This window comes from Lissotriton vulgaris, chromosome 7 (assembly GCF_964263255.1).
Source record: "Lissotriton vulgaris chromosome 7, aLisVul1.2, whole genome shotgun sequence".
NCBI lineage: Eukaryota > Metazoa > Chordata > Amphibia > Caudata > Salamandridae > Lissotriton > Lissotriton vulgaris.
Window position 1 is genome coordinate 1774989724 of NC_141695.1, and position 13224 is coordinate 1775002947.

General features: G+C 49.1%; 1 protein-coding gene across 4 annotated transcripts in view; it reads left to right on the forward strand.

Moving 5' to 3' along the window:
• Positions 1 to 13224, forward strand: part of LOC147706651 (nectin-2-like) — a 205591-nt gene that overhangs the window by 39307 nt on the left and 153060 nt on the right. For all 4 annotated transcript variants that reach the window (XR_015297682.1, XM_086933151.1, XM_086933153.1 and 1 more), the window contains exons 2-4: positions 3060 to 3392; positions 5561 to 5854; positions 10948 to 11065. Coding sequence is in view for 3 of the 4 variants with exons in the window: in XM_086933151.1 (XP_086789277.1) it covers positions 3060 to 3392; positions 5561 to 5854; positions 10948 to 11065 (745 nt within the window). In the remaining variant the exon portion in view is untranslated. The remainder of the gene's footprint in view (positions 1 to 3059; positions 3393 to 5560; positions 5855 to 10947; positions 11066 to 13224) is intronic.

The window sequence follows — 13224 nt, forward strand, 5'->3', positions numbered from 1 at the left end:
TCTGAGTAGATAGGGGCTGCCCAGATAAAGCAATTCCTAATCCGGAGAAATTTGAGCGGCAGCTTTAAAAGTGAACAATCTCCAAACGATGGTCAGAAAGACTGCTTGGAAATAAAATCTCAGACTGACATTTGTCTTCTGATGAATGGAACCCAGGCATGTAGCTAGACAGTGCATCCTAATAATTTTCCCTCAGCCAGATGGCATTTGAGCAAAAAGTATTTGTAGGGATTAGGCATGCTTGAGGTACAGGCATCTCGGAAAACATGACCGACCTGATCCTGGCTGGTCAACCTTCTGCATCAGTATCACCGTCTGAAAGGAGTTGATCGGACACCAATATTTCACAGTATTGACCAAAGATAACCAATGTAATAAAATAAAGTATGAGTAAACAAAGCCTGGACTTTGACACCTCTCGGCAGGAATGTGGGTATTAGTACAGAGTAATGAGCAAGAAACATTAGCAAAATCAAAAACTGGTGAGATGCTAAAACACGTTTGTAAGGAGGCAGGGTAGTCTCATCCTGAACTGACTATCCAGAAGATGGTGGCAGCCACTGATGGAGGACGGGTTGAGAACAAAACAGCAGGAACAATTCACCCAGGAAGGCAAGTCTATAGAAAACATAAACTTATATTACGAAAGGTAAACAATGTTTTGTGCATTGAGACTCAAGGTGCGGACTGGACTTATCCCTCTCCAGGATTCTGTGTTCCTCCTTTCCCACCATTTCAGAAAGGCAGGTGATGTAACCGTTTTAGGTTAAAACCTGTAGGATCAAAGTTAAAGCAATCCCCAACAGGATGACATTCAGCGAAATATTACAGGGGTGTGGAATTTAATACAATATTTACTTGTTCGTGGGGCAGGTTGATTCATAAATAGACTTCTCCTGTAACAAAATCCACTTGTCCCGTTTGTGCCATGTTATGAGGTGACAAATTATGGCAGCAGTCTCATTATATAAGAGCTCTGAATTAGCCTCTCTGATTATGCCAGGGCTCCTTCCGTATTCGAGTTGGAATACTAGCAATTCCCTTATGTTGCCACATTTCCGCATATCTACACACTGGGGCTGAAACAATAGTTCCAGGGTTGGAATGCCCTTTTGAGTCTGTGCAAACCCACTAATTTGACTGTTTTTAAGAGTTTCCACCAACTCTTCTCTAATCTGTTCCCATACTGAGAAAGGAAATTAACTCCTAACAATGGAAGACTTAGCCCCTTCGATGCTCATGACGAGCTCAGCTCGTCATGACCACACCCGTTTTTATTAAGGCCCAGCACAGGAGAGGAATTTGGTCAGCAGGGATGTGGTTAAAACTTCTTCCAGGGTTGTGGAAAAAAGTTATTGGTGTGGGGGGTGGGGGAGGGGAGGGGAGGGGGGGGGTGGGAAGTGAACGTGCAAACTCAATTAATATTTCTTGGCCTACTTCAGTAAAGTTTTGTGAATTCCTGAAATCCATATATCTGCACTTGGGGCAAGGACATGGGTGCACTTTTGAGACTTTATTGATTATGTAGGCCCCTAATAAGGTCTGGCGTTAACCATGACCATTTGTGTTTATTAAAATTCTCTCTATCGGCCAGTTTCACTGTGAGTGACCGCATTCTGTTCTTTCACAAGGAGCATATTGTCACACAGTTGTTTTGTTCAGTGCCAGGAACTACTGTGGCAATGTGTGCTTTGTGAGAATAAAACTAATTTTTGCTTTTGTCAATGTTGTTACAATGGTGAGGGCCCAGCAGCTCCCAGTTGTGTACTGTTTGTAGGTGATGGTCGATATGTGTGGTAGTTGGGATAGTAGGGTGTGTAGATGTGGTGTGGTTGGGTTTGTAGTGCAGGCTGGTACATTAATCTGTGCATAGTGTTGTGTGTGGTGTACATTTGGTGCGAGTGTGTTGCTCGGTTTGTGGATGTTGTAGGCTGGGTATTGCTAAATGAGAAAAAGGGCCACATTTCTGGCCCTAGTCCCAACCAGTCTCGAACAGGCTCAAACAGGAATCTGCCCTTGTCCTCTCTGCCCTTGTCCTCTCTGCCCTTGTCCTCTCTGCCCTTGTCCTCTCTGCCCTTGTCCTCTCTGCCCTTGTCCTCTCTGCCCTTGTCCTCTCTGCCCTTGTCCTCGACGCCCTTGTCCTCGACGCCCTAAGCCTGGCCTCTTTTATAGCCTTAGTAATCAGGTGACCCCTTCAGTCCATGGGAACCCTAGCCCTAACACTATCCAATCACAACACAAGCCCTAAAATCTGGAACCAATAGGAGACCAGGACCTTACAGCCAATCTTAGCCCTAGTCCAAGCACCCAATCAGTTTAAAAACCCTGATCTCTATGTCCAATAAAGGCCCTAGCCCTACCAGTAGTCCCAAAACCAGTCCATGCAACCAATGGCACAGGTAGCCCTAATTCCAATAGAAAACCTAACCCTACTCTAAGTCCCACACCTAGTCCAGCAACCAATCACACCAGAAGCCCTAATCGCTACTTCCAATTAAAGGTCAAACCCTAGTCCCTCCCTACTCCCAATTACATAGGAAGCCCTAGTCCCTACTTCCAATATAAATCCTAGCCCTAGTCCCAACCCTACAATGATTGAATCACAGACCGGAAAACATTCAGAACCCTTAAATACCCAAACAATGAGGACATTAACCCTCATCCAACAGTAACACTTGATACAACCACCAGTGTAGATATGTACCAACCACTAGCAGACCATATAAGGTCCCAGCGACCTCAGACAAGGTTTGCTTGCCAGGGAGTTGGCAGCTGCTTCTCCTGTTCGGAATCTCCTAGGAGGCACAGGCTCAATCCACACTTTGGACTTCAGCAGGCAAGGGCCTCACTAACTTGAAATCTAACAATACTGATTGAATACTTTACTGCCTCTGCTGGCCAAATTGGAATCGGGGTTGTCGTGTTCAGTGGTTCCCAGAACCATGTGCTGCCCCCCCTTGGTTTCTGGGTACTTATGATTGCGCTGTGAGCTAGCTGGCCTGTAGGGCAACATATCCTATTTTTAGTTGCAAATCTAATGGTTTCTTGTTTTCCTGCAGCCCAGAGAGTGAGAGTGCGTGACGAGGTCACCGGCTTCGTGGGCCAGGATGTGACGTTGCCCTGCACCCTCCCCATCGATGACCCCAGTATTAAGATAACCCAGGTGACGTGGGTGAGGGAAGCTGGGGGCAAGAAGACCAATGTGGCGGTGTACAACCCGTCCTTCGGGACCAACCTGCCCATCAAGCACATCTCCTTTCTGCAGCCCTCGCTGACCGAGCCCACCCTGGTCATCACCGGGCTCCAGATGGCCGACGAGGGCGCCTACACCTGCGAGTTTGCCACTTACCCCAATGGCAACGAAGAGGGCACGACAAAGCTGATTCTGCTTGGTGAGGACCCTTGGGGGCTGCGATGGCGGGGACTGATGGGTTGTGCAAGGGGGGTGTGGGGGAGTGTTTCTTGACTCTTGCTTGTGCATAGGGTGGTGTGTTCCCTGTCCACCTTAGTTAACATGTTTGTGCACTGGGGTGACGTGTTCCTTGACTCTTGCTTGTGCATAGTGTGTGTTCCTTGTCCACCTGAGTGAATGAACATGTTTGTGCACTGGGGTGCCTTCTGGTGAACAAGGGTATCATTTGCTTCCTTGTGCACAGGGTTTATTTATTGCTTTCTTGTACATATGTTATTTATGTCTTTCTTGTGCACGTAGGTGATACGTTGATCCCTGTAGTGGTGATCTGTTGCTTGCTTGTGCACAAGGGTAGGGTTTCTTGCTTGTGTATAGGGCAATGTGTTGCTTTTCCACTTGAGTGAACATGTTTGTGCACTGGGGTGATTTCTTGCTTAGTTGTGGCGGTGATCTGTTACTTACTTGTGCACAAAGGGTGTCATTGTTTGCTTGTGTATGGGGTGATTTAGTGTTTTTTTTCTGCATAGAGCTGGTTGGTTGATAGCTTGTGCACAGAGATGATTTGATAGTGCACCAGCAGGGCCCAATTGTTTATACACTAGGGGAGGGAATTAAGAACAAAAAGGAAGGTGCGCTACATGGACAAATCAAGAGAATATAGCTTCATTGAAGGTTTTTACTTTTATTGAAAGGCAGCGTCGAGTGAAGCTCTCGCGATTTAAGCTTGTCGGCTTCGTATCATGGAAGCTTTGGTAAAATACAAAAACTGTTTTCTCGTGCAGTTGGGACCTTTTACCTTCTGACACGGCTACCATTAGCCACATCTTGAAAGAAAATACTACATCTTGGTGCCATAAGAATTCACTTATCTTCTGACACTACCCAACATATTTAAATTATGTAGGATTGGTTCCATGCAGTATTCACGGGACACCTTTGGAGCTATCAACTTCGTCTTTTCGCACTGCCTTAATTCCTTCTCTACATAGTAGGACCAATCACGCTCTTATGTTGCGACGCTGACTGGATTTTTACTCTGACATACGGTGTACTTGGGTTCGACCTTGGAAGCCCCACCGATATTGTATTAGCCCGTACGAATATCCCGTGGCACGGAGGAATGAAACGCGTTGTCTGTGCTGCTGTTCTCAAAGAAATTCAATAAAAGGAAGAACCTTCAATGGAGCTATATTCTCTTGATTTGTCCATGTGGTGCACCTTCCTTTTTGTTTTTAATTCTTACTGTCTAAAGGCATCTCTCAGCAGCAGGTGCTGGAAGTTGTTGCACTCAAAGTTACAATTGTGATAGTAAGTGTGGTGATCGTGCTTGACCTGGGTCTGCTGCTGTGTTCTTTGGGTTTTTGGTTGACACTAGGGGAGGGGGCTGTGTTTATGAATCTTTCTCATACAGTACGCTAGAATTTGACTGCTGCCCGTGCACTAAGGTGGGATGGCTACTAGGACAGGGTTGCTGCTAATGCTCTGGGATGGGTTGGCTGCTAGCATGCAAGTAGTGGGTCATTGGTAGCACGATGGGAGGGTCGGCTGCTAGCACGCTTGGGCAAGGTCGGCTGCTAGCACGCTTGGGCAAGGTCGGCTGCTAGCACGCTTGGGCAAGGTCGGCTGCTAGCATGCTTGGGCAAGGTCGGCTGCTAGCATGCTTGGGCAAGGTCGGCTGCTAGCATGCTTGGGCAAGGTCGGCTGCTAGCATGCTTGGGCAAGGTCGGCTGCTAGCACGCTTGGGCAAGGTCGGCTGCTAGCGCGCTTGGGCGAGGTCGGCTGCTAGCGCGCTTGGGCGAGGTCGGCTGCTAGCGCGCTTGGGCGAGGTCGGCTGCTAGCGCGCTTGGGCGAGGTCGGCTGCTAGCGCGCCTGGGCGAGGTCGGCTGCTAGCGCGCCTGGGCGAGGTCGGCTGCTAGCGCGCCTGGGAGAGGTCGGCTGCTAGCGCGCCTGGGCGAGGTTGGCTGCTAGCACACCAAGGTTTGATTGCCCATGCATGTACCAGGCCATGGCTGCACCTGTTGCGTAGGTCCCAAGCTGGGGCAGCGGTGTGAATCTACTTTGTATTCTCTGCTACGGAAGGTCGCTGCTGGGGTTCAGATGCTCACGTTCTCTTTCCACAATTGAATACTTTTCTCGATTGGTTTCCAGCTGAACCCACAAATAATGCTGAGGCCGTGCCTGGTGCAGTTGGAGACCAGCAGATTACTGTGGCAAACTGCACCTCAGCCAATGGGAAGCCTCCCTCTGAGATCACGTGGCAATCAGTGGTTCCTGGCAACGTCAGCACCACGGTGACCAACAACACAGACGGCACCCTCACCGTTAACAGCCAGTACCGCATCTTCCCAACGAGCACAGCCAATGGGAAGACTGTTACCTGTGTCATCAGCTCCAGGACAGCCAAGGTTCCCCAAAGTATCCCGGTGGTACTGTCCATACAGTGTGAGTATATCAGTCCTCCTCTCTCCCCTCGAATGAGTGCTGCTGTGGTACTGTCCATACAGTGCGAGTGTCTCAGTCCTCCTCTCTCCCCTTGAACGAGTGCTGCTGTGGTACTGTCCATACAGTGTGGGTGTCTCAGTCCTCCTCTCTCCCCTTAAATGAGTGCTGCTGTGGTACTGTCCATACAGTGTGGGTGTATCAGTCCTCCTCTCTCCCCTTGAATGAGTGCTGCTGTGGTACTGTCCATACAGTGTGGGTGTCTCAGTCCTCCTCTCTCCCCTTAAATGAGTGCTGCTGTGGTACTGTCCATACAGTGTGAGTGTCTCAGTCCTCCTCTCTTCCCTTGAATGAGTGCTGCTGTGGTACTGTCCATACAGTGTAAGTGTCTCAGTCCTCCTCTCTCCCCTTGCTGCTGTGGTACTGTCCATACAGTGCGAGTGTCTCAGTCCTCCTCTCTTCCCTTGAATGAGTGCTGCTGTGGTACTGTCCATACAGTGTGAGTGTCTCAGTCCTCCTCTCTCCCCTTGAATGAGTGCTGCTGTGGTACTGTCCATACAGTGTGGGTGTCTCAGTCCTCCTCTCTCCCCTTGAATGAGTGCTGCTGTGGTACTGTCCATACAGTGTAAGTGTCTCAGTCCTCCTCTCCCCTTGAATGAGTGCTGCTGTGGTACTGTCCATACAGTGTGAGTATATCAGTCCTCCTCTCTCCCCTCGAATGAGTGCTGCTGTGGTACTGTCCATACAGTGCGAGTGTCTCAGTCCTCCTCTCTCCCCTTGAACGAGTGCTGCTGTGGTACTGTCCATACAGTGTGGGTGTCTCAGTTCCCCTCTCTCCCCTTGAATGAGTGCTGCTGTGGTACTGTCCATACAGTGTGGGTGTCTCAGTTCCCCTCTCTCCCCTTGAATGAGTGCTGCTGTGGTACTGTCCTTACAGTGTGAGTGTATCAGTCCTCCTCTCTCCCCTTGAATGAGTGCTGCTGTGGTACTGTCCATACAGTGCGAGTGTCTCAGTCCTCCTCTCTCCCCTTGAATGAGTGCTGCTGTGGTACTGTCCATACAGTGTGGGTGTCTCAGTCCTCCTCTCTCCCCTTGAACGAGTGCTGCTGTGGTACTGTCCATACAGTGTGGGTGTCTGTCCTCCTCTCTCCCCCTGAATGAGTGCTGCTGTGGTACTGTCCATACAGTGCGAGTGTCTCAGTCCTCCTCTCTCCCCTTGAATGAGTGCTGCTGTGGTACTGTCCATACAGTGCAAGTGTCTCAGTCCTCCTCTCTCCCCTTGAATGAGTGCTGCTGTGGTACTGTCCATACAGTGTGGGTGTCTGTCCTCCTCTCTCCCCTTGAATGAGTGCTGCTGTGGTACTGTCCATACAGTGTGGGTGTCTGTCCTCCTCTCTCCCCTTGAATGAGTGCTGCTGTGGTACTGTCCATACAGTGTGGGTGTCTCAATCCTCCTCTCCCCTTGAACGAGTGCTGCTGTGGTACTGTCCATACAGTGTGGGTGTATCAGTCCTCTCTCCCCTTGAATGAGTGCTGCTGTGGTACTGTCCATACAGTGAGTGTCTCAGTCCTCCTCTCTCCCCTTGAATGAGTGCTGCTGTGGTACTGTCCATACAGTGTAAGTGTCTCAGTCCTCCTCTCTCCCCTTGAACGAGTGCTGCTGTGGTACTGTCCATACAGTGTGGGTGTCTCAGTCCTCCTCTCTCCCCTTGAATGAGTGCTGCTGTGGTACTGTCCATACAGTGCGAGTGTCTCAGTCCTCCTCTCTCCCCTTGAATGAGTGCTGCTGTGGTACTGTCCATACAGTGTGGGTGTCTCAGTCCTCCTCTCTCCCCCTGAATGAGTGCTGCTGTGGTACTGTCCATACAGTGTGAGTGTATCAGTCCTCCTCTCTCCCCCTGAATGAGTGCTGCTGTGGTACTGTCCATACAGTGTGGGTGTATCAGTCCTCCTCTCTCCCCTTGAATGAGTGCTGCTGTGGTACTGTCCATACAGTGTGGGTGTATCAGTCCTCCTCTCTCCCCTTGAATGAGTGCTGCTGTGGTACTGTCCATACAGTGTGAGTGTATCAGTCCTCCTCTCTCCCCCTGAATGAGTGCTGCTGTGGTACTGTCCATACAGTGTGGGTGTCTCAGTCCTCCTCTCTCCCCTTGAATGAGTGCTGCTGTGGTACTGTCCATACAGTGTGAGTGTCTCAGTCCTCCTCTCTCCCCTTGAATGAGTGCTGCTGTGGTACTGTCCATACAGTGTGGGTGTCTCAGTCCTCCTCTCTCCCCTTGAATGAGTGCTGCTGTGGTACTGTCCATACAGTGTGAGTGTCTCAGTCCTCCTCTCTCCCCTTGAATGAGTGCTGCTGTGGTACTGTCCATACAGTGTGGGTGTATCAGTCCTCCTCTCTCCCCTTGAATGAGTGCTGCTGTGGTACTGTCCATACAGTGTGGGTGTATCAGTCCTCCTCTCTCCCCTTGAATGAGTGCTGCTGTGGTACTGTCCATACAGTGTGAGTGTATCAGTCCTCCTCTCTCCCCCTGAATGAGTGCTGCTGTGGTACTGTCCATACAGTGTGGGTGTCTCAGTCCTCCTCTCTCCCCTTGAATGAGTGCTGCTGTGGTACTGTCCATACAGTGTGAGTGTCTCAGTCCTCCTCTCTCCCCTTGAATGAGTGCTGCTGTGGTACTGTCCATACAGTGTGGGTGTCTCAGTCCTCCTCTCTCCCCTTGAATGAGTGCTGCTGTGGTACTGTCCATACAGTGTGGGTGTATCAGTCCTCTCTCTCCCTGAATGAGTGCTGCTGTGGTACTGTCCATACAGTGTGAGTGTCTCAGTCCTCCTCTCTCCCCTTGAATGAGTGCTGCTGTGGTACTATCCATACAGTGTGGGTGTCTCAGTCCTCCTCTCTCCCCTTGAATGAGTGCTGCTGTGGTACTGTCCATACAGTGTGGGTGTATCAGTCCTCCTCTCTCCCCTTGAATGAGTGCTGCTGTGGTACTGTCCATACAGTGTGAGTATATCAGTCCTCCTCTCTCCCCTCGAATGAGTGCTGCTGTGGTACTGTCCATACAGTGTGAGTGTCTCAGTCCTCCTCTCTCCCCTTGAATGAGTGCTGCTGTGGTACTGTCCATACAGTGTGAGTGTCTCAGTCCTCCTCTCCCCTTGAATGAGTGCTGCTGTGGTACTGTCCATACAGTGTGGGTGTATCAGTCCTCCTCTCTCCCCTTGAATGAGTGCTGCTGTGGTACTGTCCATACAGTGTGGGTGTCTCAGTCCTTCTCTCTCCCCTTGAACGAGTGCTGCTGTGGTACTGTCCATACAGTGTGGGTGTCTCAGCCCTCCTCTCTCCCCTTGAATGAGTGCTGCTGTGGTACTGTCCATACAGTGTGAGTGTCTCAGTCCTCCTCTCCCCTTGAATGAGTGCTGCTGTGGTACTGTCCATACAGTGTGGGTGTGTCTGTCCTCCTCTCTCCCCTTGAATGAGTGCTGCTGTGGTACTGTCCATACAGTGTGAGTGTCTCAGTCCTCCTCTCCCCTTGAATGAGTGCTGCTGTGGTACTGTCCATACAGTGTGGGTGTCTGTCCTCCTCTCTCCCCTTGAATGAGTGCTGCTGTGGTACTGTCCATACAGTGTAAGTGTCTCAGTCCTCCTCTCTCCCCTTGAACGAGTGCTGCTGTGGTACTGTCCATACAGTGTGGGTGTCTCAGTCCTCCTCTCTCCCCTTGAATGAGTGCTGCTGTGGTACTGTCCATACAGTGTGGGTGTATCAGTCCTCCTCTCTCCCCTTGAATGAGTGCTGCTGTGGTACTGTCCATACAGTGTGAGTGTATCAGTCCTCCTCTCTCCCCCTGAATGAGTGCTGCTGTGGTACTGTCCATACAGTGTGGGTGTATCAGTCCTCCTCTCTCCCCTTGAATGAGTGCTGCTGTGGTACTGTCCATACAGTGTGGGTGTATCAGTCCTCCCCTCACCCCTGTAAATGAGTTACTGTGGTACTATTCGTACTTTGTGAGTGAGTAGTAGGTCATCCCCCCCCTCCAAAGAGTCCTGCTTTGGTGCTGTCTGCACAGTGTGTGTAGCAGCTCACCCCCCCTCTCTCCAATGAGCCAAGCTGTGCGACTGTCCATTCAAGTTTGTGTAGCAGGTCACCCACCACCTCCAAGACCTGAGCTGTGGTACCGTCCATACTGTGTGTGTGTGTGTGTGTGTGTATGGTAGTAGATGTTTACCCCCCCCCCCCTCCAAATAGCCCAGCTGTGGTACTGTCCATACAGTGCGTGTGCGGTAGTAGTTTACCCCCCTCTAAAGAGCCCAGCTGTGGTACTGTCAGTACTGTGTGAGCATGGAGCAGCTCATCCCCCCTCGAATGGCTAATCTTTGGTACTGTCCGTCCAGTGGGTGAGGGTAGTGGTAGCTTATGCCCCTCCAAAGAGTCTGTTGGTGGTAGTCCGTACGGTGTGAGCATGTAGCCGCTCCCCCTCCCTGTAAGGGCTCATCCTTTGTACTGTCCATACAGTGTAAGTGTGTATAGTAGCTCCTACCCCCCCTCCAAAGCGGCCAGTTGTGGTACTGTCCCTGTCCATAGTGTTCCCCGCTTTGAAGTCCTGAGCGGTGGTGCGGTCCATCCAGTGCAGTGTGAGGGTGTGCGCCATGGCCCCCAAGGAGCGCGAGTTTATAGCACCGTCTGCCCCCCGATGAGCTATAGAGCGCTGGGTGCTCTACAGGCAGTATATGCATCGCTTCAGCACAGCCCCCTGTTCCCATAGTGTTCATCAGTCCTGCTCTCCAGGCGTTGAGTGTCCAGCTGAGACTTGTGTGGAGTGGACCCCGCACAGTGGGCCATTCTGCAAACTCTTTACTTACCATTCGAATGCATTTTGGGCGCTACCGTCCAACGAGTCGGTTACGTCGCCCCTTGGCTTTGAAGGCTCAGTCCAACGCTGTGGATTTGAAAGCCAAGTTTCCTTGTTGGAGGAGGGGTTGGTGGACACCACCCTGTCTTGTCTTAGCCCTCAGAAGTCTCTGCCTTGCCCCAAGCTCTTTCCAGTGGTGGCTAGGATTATCCCTTTACCTGCTTGTTTTTTTTTTTTTTGTTTTTTTTTAGACCCCCCAGAGGTGAACATCATGGGGTACGATGACAACTGGTACATCAACCGACAGCAGGTGGAGCTAAAATGTTCTGCCAGCGGCAACCCTCCTCCCACCAAGTACGAATGGAAAACGTAAGTTTACTTGAACGTGGATTAAAGCGCTTGCAGGGGCAGTGGGTTTTCTTGTGAGCAAGTCTCTTGCACAAGGCTTTCCCTGATGTACAATCAGTATTTTCAGGCTATCTTCTGTGGAATCTCAGTGTCTCCAATGTTGAATCTTCGGTGAGCATTGCGGTGAGCGTTGCAAAGGAATTCCTGGTAGCATAGCAATGAGGGTCTGTGGTGGATAGAGATTCTGTGCTTCGGTCCGCAGTGACTACCATGTTCTCTCACCGTTTACCTAACACCTTCCTGGACTCATCCCTCAATGCTGTGTGCATCTCTGTGCCCTCTTTCATGCCTTCTTTGTCTTAGTGACCTCATCTGGGCCCTCTTCGTCTCTGTGCCCTTGTCTGGGTCCTCTTTGTCTCTGTGCCTTCGTCTGTGTCCTCTCCGTCTCTGTGCCTTCGTCTGTGTCCTCTTTGTCTCAGTGCCCTAGTCTGTGTGTGCTCTTCGTCTGTGTGTGCTCTTCGTCTGTGTGTGCTCTTCGTCTGTGTGTGCTCTTCGTCTGTGTGTCCTCTTCGTCTCTGTGCCCTCGCCTGTGTTCTCTTCGTCTCTGTGCCCTCGCCTGTGTTCTCTTCGTCTCTGTGCCCTCGCCTGTGTTCTCTTCGTCTCTGTGCCCTCGCCTGTGTCCTCTTCGTACCCTCTTTCATACCTTCTTCATCTTAGTCCTCTCGTCTGTGACCTCCTTTGTCTTTCAGTGCCCTTGTATGAATCTTCTTTGTCTGTCCTTTTCATCCCTGTGCTCTTGTCTGTATCCTCATCCCAGTTCCCTTTTCTGTGTCCTCTTTATCATCTCAGTACCTTTCATGTTTCCTCTTTATCATCTCAGTACCTTTCATGTTTCCTCTTCATCTGTGTCTTCCTTTTTGTCCTCTCAGTCTGTCTTCCTTGACTCTGTGCCTTAGTCTCTCCTTAACCTTGCCTTCGTCTGTCTTTTTTGTCTCAGTCAACAAGAAGAGAGAAGACCCCACATGTTCCAGGGAACAGGATACTGCAGACAAAACGTCTAAGGTAAATCCCTGGAAAAAGTAATTCACTCACTCACACTTGATACTCTGGGTATTATTTGTAATCACTGGTCACAAACCAATTTATACCGTTCACAGACTTTTTATTTAAAAAAACATGTAGATAAAAAAGAATTCATTACATATTAGGTTTCACAATACATGTAAAATCAAAAACAATCACTTTGTGCAATAAATAAAAACAGTGTTAAAAGTTATTCATTAATGTACACAGGTAAAGCAGAGAAAAAGAATACACATTTTAAAGTGTCAACAAATCCTATCAAAATTAATCACAACATTATCTAAGGCAAAACTTAAATCACCTATAATCAAAAGCAAGACCCCAATGAAAAAAGAACACCTATTTCTATTACTGATTTCAAGATTCAAGTGCCCTTACAATATTTTTGGTACAAATCCCATGTTACAATATGCCTAATATCAAGGATTTCCTGGGCTTGAATTCTAAAGAGCAAAAAAAGCGTTGACGCGTTTCGGTGTATCTGCCCTTGGATATTGGTACACCTTCCTCAGGACAATTCGGAGTCGTTTGGGGTTAAAATCATGTATCCTTCCTGTGTGTTAGAAAAGGATTTATTCAATACATGAAAAAAATGTTTTTGATTCAAAGTAAAGGTCGTTTCCCTATCTAAGTAGTATGGTATTCCTACGGGTACGATTCTATATGTGCTTTATGGACACATCTTATGTTCAACATTACGGGCATATCTACATTCCACATTGCATTACATGCTCTGGTGTTATCTAAATTACTGACGGATAATCCCATGATATACTACATTGCTCATTACTTACAACCTCCGTTATAACCTACTTGATGACCAGTTTTTTCTAAATGCACTCAAACACACCATTCACTCATGTTTTACTGACCTTAAGATTAAGGTTCTGTTTCTTTTTAGATAGATTATGACCAAATCCACGTAATGCTGGATCTTAAGCTTGATCTTTAGATAGTACGTAGTCTAAAAAATACACAGATATGGGTTTATCAATTTAGACATTTTCCTTATTGCTGTTTTAAAATCCACATTCATATTTTACATACCCTGAGCTATGAATGTGAATAGGTAGCCTATAGTAGCCTGGTCATCAACT